This window comes from Durotheca rogersii (genome assembly GCF_024521655.1).
Source record: "Durotheca rogersii strain YMJ 92031201 chromosome Unknown GGS23scaffold_5, whole genome shotgun sequence".
In the NCBI taxonomy this organism is placed as follows: Eukaryota; Fungi; Ascomycota; class Sordariomycetes; order Xylariales; family Xylariaceae; genus Durotheca; species Durotheca rogersii.
In genome coordinates, this window is record NW_026251236.1 from 2,597,918 (window position 1) to 2,617,969 (window position 20,052).

The 20,052-nt window shown below is 57.1% G+C and overlaps 8 protein-coding genes across 8 annotated transcripts; 5 read left to right on the top strand and 3 right to left on the bottom strand.

Moving 5' to 3' along the window:
* The first annotated feature begins 480 nt into the window (after positions 1–480).
* Positions 481–2,725, top strand: GGS23DRAFT_560166 (putative short-chain dehydrogenase). Its single transcript, XM_051515869.1, has 11 exons — positions 481–932; positions 1,056–1,128; positions 1,222–1,291; positions 1,370–1,409; positions 1,467–1,492; positions 1,573–1,684; positions 1,744–1,784; positions 1,849–1,888; positions 1,962–2,012; positions 2,183–2,416; positions 2,477–2,725. The coding sequence occupies exons 1-11, from the start codon at positions 727–729 to the stop codon at positions 2,493–2,495; spliced, it is 912 nt and encodes a 303-aa protein (XP_051374363.1). The 5' UTR covers positions 481–726; the 3' UTR covers positions 2,496–2,725.
* Positions 2,726–3,991: 1,266 nt separating this feature from the next.
* GGS23DRAFT_437052 (uncharacterized protein) lies at positions 3,992–5,486 on the top strand. Its single transcript, XM_051513906.1, has 5 exons — positions 3,992–4,393; positions 4,445–4,521; positions 4,592–4,976; positions 5,044–5,109; positions 5,167–5,486. Exons 1-5 carry the CDS (start codon positions 4,149–4,151, stop codon positions 5,381–5,383), a joined length of 990 nt encoding a protein of 329 aa, XP_051374364.1. The 5' UTR covers positions 3,992–4,148; the 3' UTR covers positions 5,384–5,486.
* A 102-nt stretch (positions 5,487–5,588) lies between these two features.
* GGS23DRAFT_618808 (acetylornithine deacetylase) lies at positions 5,589–8,197 on the bottom strand (the record flags this gene model as incomplete). The annotated part of the gene is made up of 2 exons (XM_051520959.1): positions 7,345–8,197; positions 5,589–7,256 (listed from the first exon to the last, which is right to left on the bottom strand). Exons 1-2 carry the CDS (start codon positions 7,933–7,935, stop codon positions 5,589–5,591), a joined length of 2,259 nt encoding a protein of 752 aa, XP_051374365.1. The 5' UTR covers positions 7,936–8,197.
* An 8-nt stretch (positions 8,198–8,205) lies between these two features.
* Positions 8,206–10,467, top strand: GGS23DRAFT_618812 (uncharacterized protein). The gene has a single exon (XM_051520960.1). It carries the CDS (start codon positions 8,493–8,495, stop codon positions 10,131–10,133), a length of 1,641 nt encoding a protein of 546 aa, XP_051374366.1. The 5' UTR covers positions 8,206–8,492; the 3' UTR covers positions 10,134–10,467.
* Positions 10,468–10,508: 41 nt separating this feature from the next.
* Positions 10,509–13,446, bottom strand: GGS23DRAFT_560180 (MFS general substrate transporter). Its single transcript, XM_051515870.1, has 10 exons — positions 12,893–13,446; positions 12,789–12,820; positions 12,623–12,724; positions 12,421–12,486; positions 12,057–12,351; positions 11,737–11,997; positions 11,544–11,652; positions 11,328–11,457; positions 11,102–11,269; positions 10,509–11,027 (listed from the first exon to the last, which is right to left on the bottom strand). Exons 1-10 carry the CDS (start codon positions 13,087–13,089, stop codon positions 10,861–10,863), a joined length of 1,527 nt encoding a protein of 508 aa, XP_051374367.1. The 5' UTR covers positions 13,090–13,446; the 3' UTR covers positions 10,509–10,860.
* A 1,584-nt stretch (positions 13,447–15,030) lies between these two features.
* Positions 15,031–17,174, top strand: GGS23DRAFT_560184 (arginine biosynthesis protein ArgJ). The gene is made up of 3 exons (XM_051515871.1): positions 15,031–15,628; positions 15,691–16,578; positions 16,635–17,174. Exons 1-3 carry the CDS (start codon positions 15,144–15,146, stop codon positions 16,660–16,662), a joined length of 1,401 nt encoding a protein of 466 aa, XP_051374368.1. The 5' UTR covers positions 15,031–15,143; the 3' UTR covers positions 16,663–17,174.
* Positions 17,149–18,601, top strand: GGS23DRAFT_437218 (P-loop containing nucleoside triphosphate hydrolase protein). Its single transcript, XM_051513908.1, has 3 exons — positions 17,149–17,352; positions 17,423–17,643; positions 17,733–18,601. Exons 1-3 carry the CDS (start codon positions 17,249–17,251, stop codon positions 18,479–18,481), a joined length of 1,074 nt encoding a protein of 357 aa, XP_051374369.1. The 5' UTR covers positions 17,149–17,248; the 3' UTR covers positions 18,482–18,601.
* Positions 18,602–18,718: 117 nt separating this feature from the next.
* On the bottom strand, positions 18,719–20,020 carry GGS23DRAFT_437207 (uncharacterized protein). Its single transcript, XM_051513907.1, has 2 exons — positions 19,314–20,020; positions 18,719–19,127 (listed from the first exon to the last, which is right to left on the bottom strand). Exons 1-2 carry the CDS (start codon positions 19,481–19,483, stop codon positions 18,956–18,958), a joined length of 342 nt encoding a protein of 113 aa, XP_051374370.1. The 5' UTR covers positions 19,484–20,020; the 3' UTR covers positions 18,719–18,955.
* Positions 20,021–20,052: the final 32 nt, after the last annotated feature.

Below are 20,052 nucleotides of genomic sequence, written 5' to 3' on the forward strand. Positions count from 1 at the left end.
TTAGAAACTGTGTTATTATCTCGGGGAGGTTTGTGGCAAGTTGGGAGTATTGCTTTATGCCATCGAGTATTGTCAACGCCGTTCTCAACTCGGGCGATTGCCGCTCACTGTCTACGCCTTGAGGTTGATTGCAGCAGAGGTCTGTTGCCGTCTATGAATAGAACAAGTGATGCTTGAGCTCCCCAATAGGCATCTTTTTGAAGTGGCCACGAAAAGAGTCGGGGGGCTATGACAGCGATGATTTAAAGCTGAGATGCCGGAGCGATGGCGTAATATCGAGCAGCGCATATTCGGTGCAATAACTTCGGAAAATTGTTCATATTCGCATTATCCCATGTAGAACGTAACGTTTCGCTAGAAAACATGAGAATGCAGATATCGTATAGTTGCGTAAACCAACAATGCGTAATTTCATGAGCGACGCAAAGGTAGCTTAACCAGTCTAGGCTAACAAGGGGGCGGGAATAGCGAGGAACAGTCCGAGCCAGCAATCGTTCAAGGGAGAGGGGGTGCGTCTCCGACTAAAGCCGATCGGCTGCAGCAGAAAAGCTCATAATGTAGCGACCTGGGTGTTCACGGTCACCCCCAAAGGACACCATTCTATTATAAAACCGATCGTGTGGCTCGTCGCGTAAGAACATCTACGGGTGGCATAATACTGCATAGCTTTTCCGATTTTCCCATAACCACTCCTACCTCGTCTTGCATCCACCCTTCCTTTACGCCATGGCTGAGCATCAGCACATCTCGTTCAAGATCGAGGAGCTCTTCTCTGTGAAGGGCAAGGTCGTTGTCGTGACCGGGGGCGGATCCGGCCTCGGCAAGGCCATCGCGGAGGGGTTCGCGGTGAACGGCGCAAAGGTTTACATCACTGGCCGGAGGCAGGAGGTGCTAGATACGGCCGTGAAGCAGATTGGCGGGGATATTCATGCGTGAGAACCCGAAGCTTTTTGTATTCATCCCGGCTTGGACGGTAGACTCGCAGCTGCGCACTGGTGTACCACTTGGGCGGGACGCGATCAGGGAGGGCTTCCGTAGCTGACTTACGGATCCAGCATACAGGGCGATGTGCAGACGAAAGTGGGATGCCAGAAGATTGTCGAGGTAGTCAAAGAGAAAGAATCCCATGTATGCCTTGCTTCCCTCATTCCCATTGAACCTTTTGATGGCATAGTCTCTCTGTGCTCATGGCCCGTCATTGCCGACTCATTCCTTTCCTAGATCGACACCCTGATCAACTGTGCCGGTGTGAACAGTCCGTGGAGGGTCGATGCCAATGACCCCAACGACGGTAAGCCTCTCTCATTTTGGGAGGACCCGCATGGCTCCCCCGCTCTTCGTAGAGCGACGCGTCGCTAACAATACCCAGCCGACCAGGTTGAAAACCTGCTCCTTAACGGTGTCGAAGAGTGAGGGTGTCTCGAGCGTTAGGACAAGTAATCGGTTCACAGTACTAATGATCTCAGGGAGGATTTCGACCGAAGTAACCAGAGTGCGTGTATTCAGCGCCAACAGCACCGGCTTACGTTTGTGGATGATATTATCTAGGCTAACTCAGGTCACCCCTTGTAGTCAACGTCAACGGTGTCTACTTCCTGACGGTCAACTTCGTCCCGCTTCTGCGGGAATCCGTGGACCCCAATGTCTGCGTGATTGCATCTATCGCCGGCATCGCCAATCAGAGGTACCAAAGTTGCCGCAACGCCTGTTCTTCTCGTAAAGACGGGGCTGACATAAACACAGGTCGGTAGGGTCGTTAACATACAGCGTGTCCAAGGCAGCGAGTGCGTCACCTCCTATTCCTACCACGCCGGGCTCATTCTAGTACCCTCGCTAATGAAGCCGCAGCGGTACACCTCGCCAAGCTTCTCGCCGGCCGTTTCCACCCGTGAGACCTTCCAGGGCTTCCATAAAGGGGGCCAGGTGCGGCCGTGTGAGGGATCACTAATAAGAAAATTCAGTATGAAAATCCGTGTCAACACAATCTGCCCGGGGATATTCCCGTCTGAAATGGTTAGTCGAAGGAACCCCTCTATCCTACCCATATGGGATCTAATGTTATCGCAGTATGTCGCAATACCTGGGGACAGGAGAAGGACTGCTCCACAACCCCCTTCGAGAAACCGCAAAATCCACGGCGTAGGCATGTGAGATTCTTGTAGCAGGTTCTAACACGCAGCAGGACGGGTATCACCGCTGGAAAGCACGAATACAACATCAACCAGCAGGCCGCGAAGGCGGCTAAGCGAAGCACAGCTGGTCGCCCTGGCCGGCCGGAGGAGATCGTCGGGCCAGTGCTGATGCTGTCGAGTGCCGGCGGCGCGTACATGAACCACGCGCTGCTGACCGTGGATGGCGGCAGGCTAATGGGGGTCTCTATCAACGACGGAATCAGGATGCCGGACGATACCTACACGTAAGCGCGGTCCTATCGAGAAGCCCTTTTCATAGCTGTAACTGATACGTATGATTTTAGCGACCAGATCCTGGGTTAGGGGGATATCCTCTCATATCGAGATTACTAACTAGCAGAGGTCAAAAGGTCAGTAGTTGGCGGGCGATGGTTAGATGGGAGGGGATGAACTGGAAGTAAATATTCAGAAGTAGATATGACTGAGAACCGCATTGTTGCTTGCCGCCCTCCAGTAACTCGTGTAATACGTGTCGTGCAGAGCTAGATCGCCGACGACGACAATTCACGCTTCCTATATAAGTTCATTCCGTCTGCAGTACTGTCTCGCGTGAAATGTCGTCGTCTCTACTTGCCCCGGATTAGGTGCTTACCGTTTATCGCTTACGAGAGAACTTTATGCCGATCAACAGCAATCCTAGTTTAAGTTAACGAGATAGGCGTTTACTCGATACTTTATATTCCTATTTGTCTCTCTGTTTCAGTAATTACCATACGTAGATACTTTCAGCTAACGTAGGTATCATCCTGCCATGGTCGAATCTGAGACGTCCCTACATTCGCATAACTCTCCTAGTATATATAACAATAGTCTCCCAGGCGCGGAGGGGTCTAACAACAGCGAGTTCCGAACCGCTCCATATTGGGGAAACATTGATCGCCTCGGAGACATTGGTAGATCATCGCGCGTTCTCTTTCTCTTTTCCATCGTCTTCCAGCGGCTTTGCGGCCCAGCCGTCGGAGCGCGGTTGGCCGCCGTCATGCTCACTTACAAAGCTCTTACCCACCATGAGATGCAGCCGCCGCGGCACAGTTGGGCTCACGTCGGTAGGGTGGCTCGGATCGGATAGACTATTACTAGGGAAGATCATTTGAGGCGGCCTGGGGTGCGTGGTAGCGGAGGCGTTAGCGGTGGTGGTGCAGAGTATGCGGGGAAAAGGGCGCGAGGCCAAAAAAAAGGAGGGTGGGATGGTAGGTACGAGACAGGGCAAAAAATAACCGACCGACCGACTCGGCGCACGTGGAGGTTCCCGTAGCATCCCTACATGGGGCGGGTTGTATTTGAATAAGGGGAAGGCCCGTGCGAGTACATATACATACCAGATGTGCTATCTTCACACCTATACAGCCCTATAATGCAGTATCTGGAAGTACCGGTACATAATAACGGCGGGATGTTCCCGCGCGTATCCCATGCCTGGGTACCTAGGTACCTAAGTATCTACATTGCTAGCAGTGCAGGTGGTAATACGGACGTCCTTTTCTTCCCCCCCCCCCCTTTTCCACCCCCCCCTTCCATCCCCGCCTTTACCACGCTGCCTCTACGCCCCAAACAGCCCGTTTTGTCTACAGCGGCGATACGACCTATTGCCCTCGGCGCTGGGGTAGAATTGGGGTCGCCAGACATATCCTGCCTAGCGTAGCCGATCGGCTGGCGTGGCCCTCTACGGTCTCCCTCGGTCGGCGGCCCAAGATCGGAGGGGAGACGGCGGGGGGTGCCCGTGCATGCTAGTATGCGCCGTCCAACATCGTGAGGCTATCTGCCAACGCTGCCGTTGAGTATAATACAAACTGCGACAATCGAAGACGGTCGCCAATATCGAAAGAATGGCTCGAGTCCCTCTCGTGGCACAATAGCTCTTTAGTTATACTACCTATCTACGTTCCTCGTTCCACGCTCCACGTCCTACTACCTAGTGCCTTCTTCTCGCCGTAGCCTTAAGATAATCTTGACATTATGGCCGTATACGCCAACGCAGAACCCCCGGTCGACGCGCCCAAGGTCATCACCTTGACCGACGAGGAGCGCGACAGCGGTGTCATGGGCGACAAGAAGCTCTACGACGCCATCGAGGCCTTCTTCACAGAGGGCTTGGTCGTAATCGAGAATGCTATCGACGTTGCTATTATTGATAAGCTTAACAAAAGGATGCTTCAGGACACTGAGAAGCTCCTGAACGGCGGCGGCCAGGTGCACTTCAAGTGCGTTATCCTAGGTTTGTGGCTATAGCGCCCTTATGCTAACCTCGATAGCCACCTGAACCAGAACGCCGCGACGAAAGGTGCCGCAGCGGGCGGGAACTTGTCACAAGTGCCCCCTCTAGAGAAAGGTAAGCGAGCCCGACGTCAATCCTGGGGTCATTTCCCGCCTCTCAACCCTTCCGCTGAAGTTTGTGATAGAGTGGCTCTTCCCGGAGGTCTACGCCAACAAGCACGGCGCGCGCGTCGTATCTAACATCCTCGGCCCCCGGCCCGAGGTGCACTTCATTCGTTCCAACACCCTCCTTGCCACCGACGAGCGACAGCTGGTGCACGCTGATCTCCGGTTCGAACATCCCGAGCATCCTTTCGCCATTGCTTTGAACACCTGCCTTATCGACGTCGGCCCCGAGAACGGCTCCACCGAGATATGGCTGGGGACCCAAAATACCAATCTCGACGACCACCGCGAGCTCGGCGAGCCCATGATCGCCGAAGCGAAACTAGAGGCGAGGCGCAAAGTCAGGGGCCCCATTTACCCCAGAATAAAGAGGGGCTCCATCATTCTTCGAGACCTCCGGTTATGGTTAGTACAAGGAACTCCGTCCGTCTAGGAGATACGGTCTACGTGACAGGCGGCTAACCTCTCGTAGGCATGCCGGTATGCCCAACCCTACCCAGGAAGTCCGAATCATGCTCGCAATTGTATACTACGCTGCGCAAGTTCACCTAGAAAAGCTTTCATGTATTTGAATAAGCCACTAACCTTTGCTAAGTTGGTACAAGAACGGAGTCGTGACCCCGATGCCCGAGTCACTGCGACCTACCATAGAGGCTCTCGAGGAGTACGGCCAGATCAAGATCGCCACGGAATGGGTCCCTGACGAGGGGTACAACTACCTCAACATCAAGTTCAGCAACAACTTCAGCTCTACGCTCACCCCTTGGGTCTGGGAGAAGATCAGACATATCAAGACTGTCAGGGGTTATTAAAGGATTGAAAAAACGGAACCCCTTTCAAAAATTGGAACGACGGGGGGATATTTATGACTATACGTGGCTTGAGCATAAGCTAATGACTACAATTCTGTTTGAGAAATAGGAGTGGGATTCCGCCACGTCATATTTCTGCTCTACCCTGTACTACCTATCTACACACGAAGAAACTTGAACTGCTTTGTCAGTAGCTGAGCGGAGCCTACCTACAAAACCGAGCCGCAATCTCCGTCAATGATCCCGCCACCTTGTTTACCGAATCGACGCCGACCCATTCCTCCTTGGCGTGAAGCCCTTCCGCTAAAGGCCCCCAAAGCAGGGCTGGGATTCCTGCGCCCGAGAGCAGGGCGCAATCGGTCCAGTAAGCTGCACCTTGAACGACGGGTTCTCTCCCGAGAGCCCCACCGACCACTTCCCTCACAAGAGATGCGAAGGGGTGATCGAGGGGAATGGAAAAGGGGGAGCGGTCTAGTGTGGTCCTTAGCTCGAAGCGAAAGTCTGTGACTTCGCTGGCAACTTTTTCGAGCAGGGATCGCACTTCTGCCACTACGGAGTCCCTCGTCTCGCCGGGTACGGTGCGGCGCTCTAGTACTATCGTGCACCGAGCGGGATAGGAGGAGGCCTCTTCGCCTCCCTTGACTATGGAAGCATGGACTGTAGGCGTTCCGAGGGTGGCGTCACTTGCCGTCGATCGAAGCAAGTGTTGGGCGTACTTGTCTAGCTCCACTAGGAAGTAACCGGCTTTGGAGATGGCGTCGACACCGAGGTCCGCACGGGAGCCATGCGCCGCGAGGCCGTGAATATCTACCTCGAGCCACACGAAGCCCTTGTGCGCGCGGATGATGTGGAGGTCGGTAGGCTCGCTCACCACGGCGGCGTCGGCTCGCCAACCCGCCTGAAGAACCTGTTCCGTGCCGATGCTTGCCGCTTCCTCATCTGCGACCCCGGCAAAGAGAACGTCTCCCCGGAGGGCTAACTCCTTGGTGTTGGCGAGAGCGACCATTGCGGCGGCCACGCCGCCTTTCATGTCTGCTGACCCGCGACCGTACAACTTCCCTCCTTTGATCTCCCCGCTTAAGGGGTCCCCGTCATAGCCCATAAGCGTTACCGTATCGATGTGGCCATTCAATAGAAGGCTTTTACCGCCTCCCGAGCCACGTACCACCCCGACTATAGAAGGCCGCCCCTTTACGGGCTCGATCCAATGTGTTTCTATATCACGGTGTTCTAGCCATGCCGTGATGTACAAGGCAATGTCAGTCTCCCCAGGCCCCGGTACCGATCCCAGCGTCGGGTTCGACGAGTCTATCTGGACTAGAGCTTGGGTTAGAGAAATAGCGTCGTCCGCCGACACATCCAAGGGAGTGTCGTATTGTCTGGAGCCCTCCGTGCAGAGTATTACCACGACTGAGCGACGATCGAGACCCAATCTGGCCTTATCCGCAGCGTCCAGCCGGCGGAGAGCCGCCAGCGGCGCAGCACCGCACGGGCCGGCCGAGATGCCCATCTGCTCCAGTGACATAACAGCTGCGTGGGCCTCATAGTCGGAGACGGTGAGGCTGGCGTCCACGCCGGACCGCAGGACGGGCCAAGAAATCGATGAGACCGTTCCGCAGTCCAGGCCGGCCATGATGGTGGGAGTCGTCACCTCCGTCCGGACCTCCCCCCGTCTCAGGCTCTTCCACAGACAGGCTGCCGTATCCGGCTCCACGGCGAGGACGGCCGCCGGCGCGTCCCTGCTCTTGTAGTGCGAGACTACGGCGTGCGCGAACGACCCCACCCCGACGGGTGCAACCACGAGGTCGACGCGGATCTCCCCCAGCTCGTCGTCGATTTCACGCAGCATGGTATGGTAGCCCTCGACAATCCACTACGGGCACACAAAGTCAGTCTGGAAGCTTTCTCCCTTCTCCTTTCGCATACTCTCCCCCCCGCCGACTGGGTGCGGGAACGCAAACCTGGGGGATCTCCTGGTACGTTCCGAAGGCGAAGTCCTGGACGAGGACGCCGTCAGCACGGCGAGAAGCATCCTCGGCGTCCACGACGGCGTGATCGTAGCCGCCCAGCGACACGGTGACGACGGCGCCCTCGGCGCGAATCGGGTCTACGACGGCGGCGGGCGCGTGCGCGGGGACGAATATGTGGGCGCGGAGCTCGAGGAGGGCCGCCATGCGCGCGACGGCGCGGCCGTGGTTGCCATCGGTCGCGGCATACAGGGCGCGGGGCGGCGCGGCAGCCAGTGCGCGACGCACCGCCTCGAGGTCCGCGTCGGGCGGCAGGCTGACCGCGCGCGCCAGTGCCCGGAACGCCCCCCATGACGCCCCTAGGAACTTGAACGACGGAAGCCCGAACCGCGCGCTCTCGTCCTTCAACAGCACCCGCCCCACGCCCAGCTCCGCCGCCACCGCGTCGAGTGGCACCAGCCGCGTCGGCGCGTACCCCGGCAGGCCCTGGTGGAATCGTCGCGCGGACTCGGCAGAGGCGGGCGTGGCCGTCGTCCAGGTCCTGGCGCTCGGGTTGAAGTGGACGGGGCGGCGCGTACGAACCATCGTGGTGTGGTGTTATACCTAAGACTTACACGAGCGGGATATTGGGTCGGGAATATTTTTCAAGAAAATTTATATTGTAACATGGTATTTTGTTTCCGCCGTAGCCTTCGTCGAGAAAAAAAAACCTACCTGTCTAACCTGCGCATCATTTTCTCCCTTTCTACCCCCTTTAAGGGAGACCCGTCTCCTCATAAAACCCCGTCTATATCTTGCGCCCTCTCGGTACAATTCGTTGCCAAACTGTCTCTAAATTGCGCATATCTGCGTAGTGTATGATTCTGGAGGCGGATCGATGGATGGGGAGAATACTGTAACTATTTATAACTGGTACTTTTCCCCCCCCGCATCGGCCCAACAGGGGTGGGAGAGGAGGCCAGAAATGGGCAGGCTGCCCGCTCAGTGGGCGGGGAGTCTTCAAGATTTTATTATTCCATTTTATCTATTTGATTTTCTTCCTAGTCTACTCCTCCTACCTACTTGTGGTGCTTTACCGAGATTCGCCTGCTCGATCGCCCCTTTTCACAACTCATACTCGATAGAGATATAGGTGTATAGACATGCCGCTCCGGGATCTTGAGTATTTAGATTTTTTCAACTTCGACGACGACGAAGACCCCCGCGACGAAACCGCCGAGTTCCCCTCTTCTATCGATCCCAGGATCCTAGGAACTACAAGCATCTCGACGACCAGCACACCATTGCCAAGCGCAGACCCTTCATTCAACTTGCTCGGGACCAATCATCTCGGCGAAGATGCGCCCTTTGCGCAATCCATGTTGGGTCTAGACGATCCCCTCCCACTCCAGGCGCCCTCTCCGAACACGATGGACGTCAGCTTCGACGACTTCTTCCGAGACAATGGAGCCTACCGCGCTCCCACACCGTGCGCCTACTGCAGCCGCCTGCGGCTGCAGTGCCTCATCCTGCAGACCACGTCGGTCAACCCGAACCCCGTCCGGTCGTGCGCCAGCTGCGTCGCCCTCTTCCGGCAATGCAGTCTCGCTGAGCGGGGCAAGCGGCTGCCGGCCGCCTTCGAGACCGCCGAACCCGTCGTCGCGAACCTGCACGGTGTGAGGGAGGAGGAAGCGGAGGCGCCGGCGCTACCCGCGGGCAGCGACTCGGCGGCGCAAGCCTCGCGCGCGGCGCTGCCGTCGCCGGCTGCGAAGAAACCCCGGTCGCGCTCCGTGCGCAAGACGCAGGCGCTGCGGACCTGGTTTGCGTGCCACCTGGACCACCCGTACCCGTCGGAGGAGGAGAAGGCAGCGCTGACACGGCAGTCGGGGCTGAGCCGGACGCAGGTGGCGGACTGGTTCTCGAACGCGCGGCGGCGGAACCGCATGGCGCGGTCGACGGACCGGCGCGTCTTCCCGCGGGGGTCGCCCATGCCGACGCCGCCGAAGCCGCTGCTGGGCGGCATGACGCCGCTCGAGCGCTGGCGCCGGTCCCCGCCCGACCAGGAGCCCGTCTCGACGTCCGCCCTCGAGCGCGCCCTCGGCCTGCCCGTCGGCCGGTTCGCCGCCGCCCCGCGCAGCTTCGACCGCGCCTGCGCCGACGCCGACGCCGACGCGCCGCCCTCGTCCAGCAGCGGCGCCGGCTCCGCCCGCGACCTCCGCTTCGACTCCCCCCTGCAGTACCCCTCCTCCGACTCCGCGTCCTCCTGCCACACGTACTCCTCCGCCTCGGAGCGGTCCTTCTTCTCCGCCACGTCGGCGCGCGCCCACCCTCTGAGCGGCCGCGACGCCCCCCAGCGTCCCGCGGCGCCGCCCTCCGCCGCAGCATCGGGCGCAGGCGCAGGCGCACGCGGCCGCCGCGGCTTCCCGTGCACCTTCTGCGCGCGCGTGTTCGCGAAGAAGTACGACTGGCGCCGGCACGAGCGGTCGGTGCACCAGGTGGTGGCGGCGGAAGGGGGCGAGGCGGCGCCGCGGCCGCCGCAGTGGGTGTGTCGCGGCGCGCCGCTGGCGCGGGGCCAGGCGGCTACGATGTGGCGGCTGGGGCGGCGCGAGCCCGAATGCGTGTTCTGCGGCCGCGAGGCGCCGCCGCCGGACCACGTCTCGGCCCACCACGAGTTCGAGGCCTGCGCCGCCGAGCCGCGCTCCTTCGCCCGCAAGGACCACCTCTGGCAGCACCTGTACAAGTTCCACGGCTGCCGCAAGTGGGACGGCTGGAAGCCCGACCTGGACATGCTGCGGCAGGACTAGGGGAGGGGCGGGAAGGGGGGTGCGATGATGCCGTTCGGAGCACTCTACGGACAGGAGAAGACTGTAGGGGCCGCCTGAGCTAGCTCTAATGAGCACACGGGGCATGTTCTTTTAATTCTGCGTGTTTCTTCCTATATACCCTCTTAGATATATCTGTGATACCATACATTAAGGCCACATGATATTTGCGAACATCCTATACCTACGTGTGTATGCCGTGATCCGCCAGGTGGTGTTTTCCCATGCCACTCAATACTCTTTGCAGGCTTCGAGAGTGGGAACGCTTTCAACCCCATCGTCCACTGTTCTCACAGATCCATGCCCTTAACTGTTCATAGTCAAAGCAGGATTTATCCACCATCCTTAGACGTGATAGGAAATGTTTCTCAGTTACTATACCACCAAAAGCGCTTTTTTAAAAAAGAATTTCTTGACACATTCATAGATCTTTGGGCGGCTCTTTATATATCGAGGATTACCCGAATAGGGGATGGAGGAGCTCGTGGATAAATCATCATATAAGACACACCCAAGGACTAGGGGGACACCCGGAAGGTCCCAAAGGTTGGCCTTTGATCATGTAATCAATATCAACAAGTTCAAGGTATAGTACATGACAGATGAGGGCATTCTCGGCTATGATTATTGAGGCAAATCTGTCGCCTGTTCTTTAACCCTGACACGTATACCATGGGTATCTCGGAAGATATCCATGAAAGAGCTACAACTAGTAGCCGATATAGCGCCACTGGAGGTCCAATTGCTGTTGGGTCACACCACTCCTCATAGCACGCTGTCGCTCCTCGGGCGTACCGCTGAGCAGCTTGTTCAGTCGCCTCACGTTGAACAGGTATCCGGTGATGGTGATGACGAAAGCAGCGACGCAGCCGAGCACTGCAGGCTCAGGTTAGCTCGGCCCCTTGAACGTGATGAATCGTTATCTTCGTTGGAAGAGATGGGAAACTCACAACATCCGAACGCAGCATAATAGTGAGGTGGTCCTCCGTACAGGTACGATGCCCAGAAATTGGACAACCCGCCGATAGAATTCATCATCGCAACGCCAGCCGCGCGTTTCGGGTATGGACGCGCCATATGCAGGTTCATTGTCTTGTACAGCATAATTTGCGGTCCCGCTAGAGTCCGACTTGTAAGTCACACACCTTTCATATAGTCCAGGGGGTGTCTACTTACCGCAGACCAATGGCATCAGCATCATGGCGAAGTACCGCGGGCCAGTTCGTAACGTCGCTAGGGGGATGACATATGCGACGACAGCGACGGCCAAGCAAGATACGATGATCGGGTATATAGTACCTTTCCGCTGAAAAGATAAGAAACGTTAGTACGTCATGGCATGAACTACAGATACTTGTCAGGTCAGGGGAGGATCAAATAGGGGTAACTTACGTCGCTGATGTACGAAACTATGTAGAAAACGATGGCGGCAAGAACATATGGGGGAGCTGTCAGAAGCATCGTTTCGATCCTGGGGTAACCAAGGGTCTCGACGATTGATCTTTCCACATAGCACGCGTTAATAGTAAACATTTAGGCCCAGTGGGGTCGGTGTTAGAAATTTCTAGAGACATGATAAACTCACGGGAAGAAGTTGACGATGCTACCCATGGCCTGGGCCATTCCCATACACCAGACCAGGGCCCAGATTTTGGTATCCATGAAGGCGAGCTTCAAGCCGCCGAAAGTGCTCGTCTCCTCGTGGGCCTCGCCTAAGCCGGCTTCCGCCTCGAGACGCCATGTAGCGTACGACTTTTCGATAGGTGTGAGCAAGCGAGCATTGTGAGGATATTCCGGCATGATGAGCGCGAAGATGAGGCCGCAGCCGATGGTAACAGCACCCTCGCTACATCAACGGATTAGCCATCAATCACAACCAGGGTCTTGATACGCGGGGCATCTTACACGATGAACAGCCATCTCCACCCGGCGATCCCGTATCGCCCGTCAAGGGTCAAGCAAGCGGCGGCGACGAAACCGCCAAACGCGCTACCCAGCATCTGGAAGATGAAGAGCGCGGCTAGACGCTTCCCGAGTTCCTTGCTAGTGTACCACGCGCCGAGGAAGTAGATCATGCCCGGGAAGAATACAGCCTCAGTGACGCCCAGAAGCACTCGGATGCCAAGAAGACCTTGATAGGTCTGCACCGCGGCCGTGGATGCACTGACGGCTCCCCAGATGATAGCAGCGCTGCAAATGTCTGCGATAGCCAGTTAGGTGTGAAGCCGCAAGATAGAGGAATCATCGTAGCTCTGATCGCTAGACTTACAAAGACCGGGCCGGGAGATCTTGGTGATGACCATGTTGGAAGGAATTTGCATCGGGATGTATCCGACTATTATTGGGAGTTGGCGCGCGCTGTCAGCTTTCGGCGCTTCCAAATCGGCGACGTTGTGATGCCCCTGCCGGGAACCCGACAACTGCCCAGCAATTCCTCACACTCTTCAAACCAGAATTGGCCTTCTACTTACCAAATAGGATAGAGATTGCGGTGGCGAACTCGTTGGGGGTCATGTTCAGATCTTCCGTGATTCCATATACCTTCGTAGCGGCGAGCGCTGATCTATCGACATCTTCACGGCTAGGGTCAGTTTCCACCAGAGCGTTGACAAACGCGCGGCTGTCACAGCAGCATACAATTGAGGATATACAAGATACCCATTATTGGCCTGCGATAGGTAGATTTAGTTGTCAGCTATTAGTTCCGCAACCAGGATTCGTCGCAACGCGCTAAGACTCACATGATGACGAGATCGAGCTTTTGGACCATTTTCTTCTCCAGCGCTTTGAGATCAGCATCGCTCAAGCCCTGGATGTTCTCGGGCTTGGGGATGACATCCTCAACGTTGTGTTCCAACTGCTTGAGATCGGCCTGGGCGAACTCGTCTTCGTGAGTCGAGGGAGCCTGCGCGATCTGACCCTTTTCGGCGGAAGCCATGTTGGATGTATGCGGGGGAGAGGGAAGGGGGCACGGAGGGAGGAAAGACAGAGCAGAAACGCCCCGGGAACGTTGGGCTGTTATACACGATACGCACACATCCGAGCGTCTCCGTCGTGGGGGTCAACGATGGAGAGGTCTGGTTGGTGTTGGATTCGTCACGGTTAGTTAACCGCGCCCATTTTGGCGGCCCACCATCGATAACAGTTCAAGGACTCGCGGTGACCGGCTTAGATCACGTCCAGTACGACAATCGTTCAATGCCACCGGATGTTAAGAAAATTTTGCCTTAGATGAATTCCCGGCTCAAAAACGAACTGCCCCCACCCTAGAACTGAAGGTCTCAAGCGTTTGGGGTAATATGGTCCTGTGGGGTACGGTGGACCTCGTGTAAGTCCACTCATTTCACATCCTCAACCCCGAGACGCGGTTCCGTCACCCCATCCCCGGGGTTTCTCCCCGCAAACCTGCATCTGGGGAGGGGGTAGTTACCCCCATGGGGCAGGTATAGAGGGCTAGGGCAGATGGGCCAGGGTCGGGTGGCTCGATTGGACGGGAATCGTTGCTCCCGTCGACTCGGGGTGGCAGTCGGCTCGGCTAGCTGGCGATTGGATCGCCTAGGGTTTGGTAGGCATAGCTCCCGACATTAGGAAACACTCTAGCCCGAACACCGGCACGCAGCTGCAAGATCAGATCTCAAGCACACCAAACCCTCCATCGCGCTTGGCTTATAACAGCGCGACGGCCGACGCCAAGATCCCAATATCAAATTGCAGAGCTCCGGACCTGAACGACGGAGAAGGATCCGGACCTGTACCGGGCGCGGATCGGCGATATGCAACGTAGCCATAGCCTTGTCACCGGCAGGATAGAATCTTGATAGAACGGATTTGCGGCTGTATGATTACCGGATGGCATACCACGTGAGTGGGCTCCAAGTGCTTTGCATATTACCACAGCTTGCTAATATTGGATTAGCCTGGGGGTTTCGTCTTACATCGAAGGAGCTGTGATTACTGGGCTGGGGAACATGTCATCATCTCGAGCATGTCCAGCTCTAGTTAAGATGGACAATAGGAAATTTGGACGTGGACAAACTAATGAGGTCGAGATACAAAGTGCCTCAGTGTAGCCGACGGGGGCTCTACCAAGGGCTGAACGCCACCGTCGACATAAACTCGCTCGTTCCAAGACCGACTGAACTCGAAGAGTAATGACATCGTAGGTTGAAGAGTTACACCTCGAGGGGCATTTTGACTTGTGTTACGATGACGCTGATACTGAAATTTCAAGTCACGTTATCTTTGTTATCGATGATTCGCTTATGTTAAAACACTGTATCGTATGGGCTAGAGGTATGTTGAGAACCGAGTAGCTGTTTTGGCATCGTACCCTTATTCACAGGTCGTATTACTATTTTCAGGTCATCGATATTCGATACGAGTCTCTTCGGGAGTTAAGAGTACGAGAGCATGATGGAAGTTATATTTACCGAGAGAATAAGTAAACCTTGCGGAGAGTTCAATACGTTTGCGGGTGGCACAAAACTGCATAAAAATGAAGAGAGACAACAGTTCCCTGGCGCAATTAAGAGGCTCCCCTATTTGGTTCCTCGCCGACTGATTCTGGGCTGTCCATGCTACGACAAATACAACCCCCTATCTCACCCACTCCAGCTCTTCGCCGCGTCTTGGCATACGTGTATGCTGGCGTGTTCCTGTTGTATCCCCCTATTCCTCGTACACCTCTGCACTCGGAATTCCGAATGGCGACACGAGGCCTAATAATTATTACCCACCGACTACTACTCATACAATGCGTTAAGGGGTAAAGACGCCTGTCTGCCCGTAGATGGCGGCCGTTGGCAGCTGGCACCACGCGGTGACACACATCGACCCACTTTATATGACTGCTATGAAGATTTACTTCCCTAGAGAAACATCATCGATTTTGCCGCATAGTCGAGTCTTTTAACTCAACACGACTGCTGGGTCGGGGCTCTGCCGAGCTGAGAGTAATTGGGTCACCTTAGCATCGTATCCAAGCCTGTATATATGGCTCCCTACGTCTCGCGCTACCAGGCAGTGAGCCAATTCGGTCAGCTGAAAGCGAAGGTCTTGGGTACTCGATTCTACTCAGCCCCGGTCGATGGGAGCATTCCTGCTGCCAAGAGGAAGTACATTCCGACGAGCGGTACCTATCCGCGAGGATTCAAGGTCTCGGGGACGATAGTGGGCGTAAAACCAAAGAACACCACGAAGCCGGATCTTGCCTTCATCACCTCGGATACGCCGTGCGCTGCCGCTGCCGTTTTCACCAAGAATAAGTTCCAGGCTGCCCCTGTGACTTTCAGCCGGGCTTTGCTCCAAGAGCGGAATAACTCAGGCATCCGGGGTGTCTTGATCAACTCGGGATGTGCCAATGCGGTGACCGGAAGGGGTGGCCTCGAGGATGCACAGGCAATGGGTGCGGAGGCAGACCGGATTCTCGCTGATTCCAAGGCAACCATCGTCATGAGTACCGGTGTCATCGGGCAAAGGTTATAACTCTCGAAGCATTTCCTCGTGCACATACCCGGACGCTATTCTGACGTGTTCTCAGGCTGCCCATCCAGAAGATCCTGAGCAATGTGTCCAAGGCGTATGAGGGACTCGGTGATACCCATAAGCACTGGCTAACATGTGCTACCGCGATCTGCACGACGGATACATTCCCCAAGTTGATCTCGCGGAAGTTTACATTGCCATCTTCGCCGTCGGTGGAGTATTCTATAGCCGGTACTACTAAGGGTGCTGGCATGATTCATCCGAACATGGCCACCCTCTTGGGCGTGATCGCTACTGACGCACCCATATCGCCCGCGGTCATACACCCTGCTCTGAAATACGCAGCCGACCGATCTTTCAATAGCATCACGATAGATGGAGATACCTCCACGAACGACACCGTCGCATTACTGGCGAATGGGGCCGCAGGGGGGAAGACGGTTACCACAGAGGACTCGGCTGACTTTAACGCATTCCGAGACGTAGTCACCGACTTCGCCATTGACCTCGCCAAGCTCATCGTCCGAGACGGCGAGGGTGCCACCAAATTCGTCACGATCCGGGTAACCGAGAGCTCTAGCGAGGAGGGCGCCCGCAAGATCGCCAGCACGATTGCGCGATCGCCGCTCGTCAAGACCGCCCTGTATGGTAAAGATGCCAACTGGGGCCGGATCCTCTGCGCCACGGGCTACTCATTGATCAGCGAGCCGGGTGAGCCCATCAACGAAGTTGCCGAGATAACTCCCGAAAAGACCAGCGTGTCGTTCATCCCGACAGATGGCAGCCGGGAACTGAAGCTGCTGGTCAACGGCGAGCCCGAAGCGGTGGACGAGGCCCGAGCCGCGGAGATCCTCAAGCACGAGGACCTGGAGATCCTGGTCAGGCTGGGGACGGGTACGAAGGCGGCGACGTACTGGACCTGCGATTACAGCCACGAGTACATGTGAGTGAAGACAAGACAGGCTCATTATAGTGTGTCCACGTACTAACCGTCTCCAGCACGATCAACGGGGATTACCGGACCTAACCGACATGATTTTGGTTTGGGTATGGGAGGCTCATAGAAAAATTCGGTGGATAGAATCACGGATGTTGTTGGTATTTTTGAGAACGCCACGGACAGTTCCCCGTATTTGTGTACGCGCATCGTGATGTGCCTGGTAGAGGCGAAACGGACCAGGAGAACAGAGGCGATGTACCTAAGATGCGGAGAGGACGAAAAGGCAAAAAGAATTCGGTCATGGAAAGAATCTACGCAACATAGAACAAGGTACGAGCTCGCATATAGCCAAACTCGAGCATGCGCTTGAGTCTCGTAAGGGACGGCAAGGTGTAGGAGCAAGCGAGAGCAAGGGACAGACAGAAGAGACGCTGGAGTGGGTTACATAAGCCAACCGGCACCCTTGTATCATGCCAGGGTCCTGAAAGCTTGGACCAGGTTCCGATTTCCACCCCACCAATATGTACCTAGGTACCTAAGCTCTGCATATGCTTAGACGCGTCTGGTTTTGCGGGCACGCGTAAATTGGTGCAATTTGTAGGTATGCATCACTGACGCTCCCATCGTGATCTTCGACCCAGCTACCCATTGTCTCTCCTGCCACACGACGACGATGTCAGCGGCCAAGCCCGAAGCTAGAGGTGAGTCCTCGACGTCAGCCGCCCGGAAGGCGTTGTCTGCCGTTTCCAACGGCAATCCGACGTACGAGTTGCCATGGTATGTGTGCTCCCTCTTCGAGCTGCTGCTCCCTGTCGACAGCTCACCCGTTGACACGATATCTGCGCAGGGTCGAGAAGTACAGACCCGTCTTCCTCGACGACGTCGTCGGCAACACGGAGACTATCGAACGGTTGAAGATTATCGCCAAGGACGGCAACATGCCCCACGTCATCATATCGGGAATGCCAGGCATCGGCAAGACCACCAGCGTCCTGTGCCTAGCTCGACAGCTACTCGGTGACTCCTATAAGGAAGCGGTCCTGGAACTGAACGCGAGCGATGAGCGAGGTCGGTCCCCTTCTACTCCACCTACATGCACCCGTATGTCACGGGGGTGAGGAGGACGAGATTGCTAAATAGGCCGCCGGCGTGTCTAGGTATCGACGTGGTGCGCAACCGGATCAAGGGCTTCGCGCAGAAGAAGGTGACGCTGCCGGCGGGGCGGCACAAGCTGGTGATCCTGGACGAGGCGGACAGCATGACGTCGGGGGCGCAGCAGGCGCTGCGGCGGACGATGGAGATCTACTCGAACACGACGCGGTTCGCGTTCGCGTGCAACCAGTCGAACAAGATCATCGAGCCGCTGCAGTCGCGGTGCGCGATCCTGCGGTACGGGCGGCTGACGGACGCGCAGGTGGTGAAGCGGCTGCTGCAGATCATCGAGGCGGAGCAGGTGGCGTACACGGACGACGGGCTGGCGGCGCTCGTGTTCAGCGCCGAGGGCGACATGCGCCAGGCGATCAACAACCTGCAGAGCACGCACGCCGGCTTCGGGCTCGTCAGCGGCGACAACGTCTTCCGCGTCGTCGACAGCCCCCACCCCGTCAAGGTCCAGGCCCTGCTCAAGGCCTGCCACGAGGGCAACGTCGACGCCGCGCTCGACGGCCTCCGCGAGCTCTGGGACCTCGGCTACTCCAGCCACGACATCATCAGCACCATGTTCCGCGTCGCCAAGACCGCACCCACCCTCGGCGAGCACGCCAAGCTCGAGTTCATCCGCGAGATCGGCTTCACCCACATGAAGATCCTCGAGGGCGTCCAGACCCTGCTCCAGCTCAGCGGCTGCGTCGCGCGCCTCTGCAAGATCAACATGGACCCGAAACGGTTTGAGACCAAGAACCAATGATTTTTTTCAACCACTCTCCCTCTCTCCCGTACCGTACGTCGTCGGTCGCAGGAGAAAAGGGACCTTGCATCTGGATCGAATGGGTAGCGAAAAAAAAAAAAAAGAAAAATCCGGACAGCAAGTTTGATCTTCTCGAGATCGGTATGGAATGGCATGGCACCGGCGTTTTGACAAGTTTCACGAAGTTGAAACCTTTTTTTCATTTATTTGACCTTTTCCCTTGGTGACCGCAAGCTGGACCTATGTAGCTATCTGGTATCTGGGACCACCTAATGGGAGTAGAAGACATAGAGAAATCGCCAACCTGCCTTCGCGCACGCGCGAATATATACATGGCCAATCTCGCCTCGTGATACCGGAGGCGCCCTTTTCGCCTCCCTTTAATTGCTTTTCTTGGCCCATCCCAGCGACAGTACCGACGACAACATAACGGCAGCAGACAATGGGAGAATCCCGGCGTCGCCCCACCTGACCTTACTTCTTGCTGCTCTCCTTCTCGATCTCGGCGAGCTCCTTCTCGTAGTCGGCCCAGAGGGCGCGGTCGCGCGCGAGCCGGCGCTGGACGCGCACGCGGTTCTCGTACTGGCGCATGCGGTAGTCGGCCTCGATCATGCCGCCGAGGATCATGCCGGACATCTGGATGTATCTGCGCGGGGGGCACCGGCGGCGTTAGCTACCTACGAGGCCGTGCCTGTGTGCCTGGGGCGCTCCGCGCGGCCGCGTAGCTTTCCGCGCGTGCCCGCCCGCCCGTATGTGTGCACACCTACCCACCTAGGTACGGATACAGACGGCGAGGCGAGAGAAAAAGGACGGGGGGCCGCGCAAAACTCACACCTTGAACTGGATGGTCAGCCCGCGGTAGACGGGCGACAGGGCGTACCCGAGGCCGCCGAGGGCCGCGGTCGCGACCCCCCACTTGGCGGCGCCGACGGCCGCGCCGCGCGCCGCCTCCCACTGCGCCTCGTTCGCGTCCTCGCTCTCGAACGCCCGGTGCGAGCGCATCGTCGCGTCGTGCTGGCTGGCGCGCGGGACGGACCGGGTGTGAACGACGGCGCTGTCAGGTCATTCCGTCCGCGACGGGCGGGGCTGCGTTCGTGCGTGCGTGCGTGTGCGCGAGGGCGGGTGCTTGCGTTTTGTAGCTCTGACGGGGGGGGGGGGGGGGGTTGTCCTCGCTGTTGGTCCTACGTCCGGCGGTGCTTCGACTGCCGAATGGTCACGCGGCCGGAGAGAAGCGCTGGGTGAAGTGAGGAGAAGAGACGAGATGAGAGCTCGCGGCCCGGGCGGCTGGGGACGTGGGCGATTAAGTACAAGTAGGACAAGTTAGAAGTCGAGGTCGGGAGCTGGTTGCAATGATGCGATGAGCAGAATTCGAGGGCGCTGGTCGGTGGGGCTACCGGCTTGGGCGGGGACGCCGACCAGGACTAGCTACAGGCCATCGGGTGGGCGGTATTTGCTGCTATCGACGCGCTATACTATAGGGGACCTTAATGGGGCTCCCCGGTCGACGGCGGTTGAACTCGCCGTTCTGGGCCGCTGCGTCCAGTGGCTACGTCATCGACGATCCCCGCCAC

Coding starts and splice junctions, on each gene's coding strand:
- GGS23DRAFT_560166 (XM_051515869.1), top strand. CDS start 727: ATGGCTGAGCATCAGCACATCTCGTTCAAGATCGAGGAGCTCTTCTCT. Junction 1,785..1,848: donor CAGCGTGTCCAAGGCAGCGA/GTGCGTCACCTC, acceptor ATGAAGCCGCAG/CGGTACACCTCGCCAAGCTT. Junction 1,889..1,961: donor CTCGCCGGCCGTTTCCACCC/GTGAGACCTTCC, acceptor AAGAAAATTCAG/TATGAAAATCCGTGTCAACA.
- GGS23DRAFT_437052 (XM_051513906.1), top strand. CDS start 4,149: ATGGCCGTATACGCCAACGCAGAACCCCCGGTCGACGCGCCCAAGGTC. Junction 4,394..4,444: donor GGCGGCCAGGTGCACTTCAA/GTGCGTTATCCT, acceptor TAACCTCGATAG/CCACCTGAACCAGAACGCCG. Junction 4,522..4,591: donor AGTGCCCCCTCTAGAGAAAG/GTAAGCGAGCCC, acceptor AGTTTGTGATAG/AGTGGCTCTTCCCGGAGGTC.
- GGS23DRAFT_618812 (XM_051520960.1), top strand. CDS start 8,493: ATGCCGCTCCGGGATCTTGAGTATTTAGATTTTTTCAACTTCGACGAC.
- GGS23DRAFT_560180 (XM_051515870.1), bottom strand. CDS start 13,089: ATGGCTTCCGCCGAAAAGGGTCAGATCGCGCAGGCTCCCTCGACTCAC. Junction 12,352..12,420: donor GATCTCCCGGCCCGGTCTTT/GTAAGTCTAGCG, acceptor TGGCTATCGCAG/ACATTTGCAGCGCTGCTATC. Junction 11,653..11,736: donor AGCATCGTCAACTTCTTCCC/GTGAGTTTATCA, acceptor CTATGTGGAAAG/ATCAATCGTCGAGACCCTTG.
- GGS23DRAFT_560184 (XM_051515871.1), top strand. CDS start 15,144: ATGGCTCCCTACGTCTCGCGCTACCAGGCAGTGAGCCAATTCGGTCAG. Junction 15,629..15,690: donor ACCGGTGTCATCGGGCAAAG/GTTATAACTCTC, acceptor ACGTGTTCTCAG/GCTGCCCATCCAGAAGATCC. Junction 16,579..16,634: donor GATTACAGCCACGAGTACAT/GTGAGTGAAGAC, acceptor AACCGTCTCCAG/CACGATCAACGGGGATTACC.
- GGS23DRAFT_437218 (XM_051513908.1), top strand. CDS start 17,249: ATGTCAGCGGCCAAGCCCGAAGCTAGAGGTGAGTCCTCGACGTCAGCC. Junction 17,353..17,422: donor CCGACGTACGAGTTGCCATG/GTATGTGTGCTC, acceptor ATATCTGCGCAG/GGTCGAGAAGTACAGACCCG. Junction 17,644..17,732: donor GAACGCGAGCGATGAGCGAG/GTCGGTCCCCTT, acceptor CGGCGTGTCTAG/GTATCGACGTGGTGCGCAAC.
- GGS23DRAFT_437207 (XM_051513907.1), bottom strand. CDS start 19,483: ATGCGCTCGCACCGGGCGTTCGAGAGCGAGGACGCGAACGAGGCGCAG. Junction 19,128..19,313: donor CTGACCATCCAGTTCAAGGT/GTGAGTTTTGCG, acceptor CCCCCCGCGCAG/ATACATCCAGATGTCCGGCA.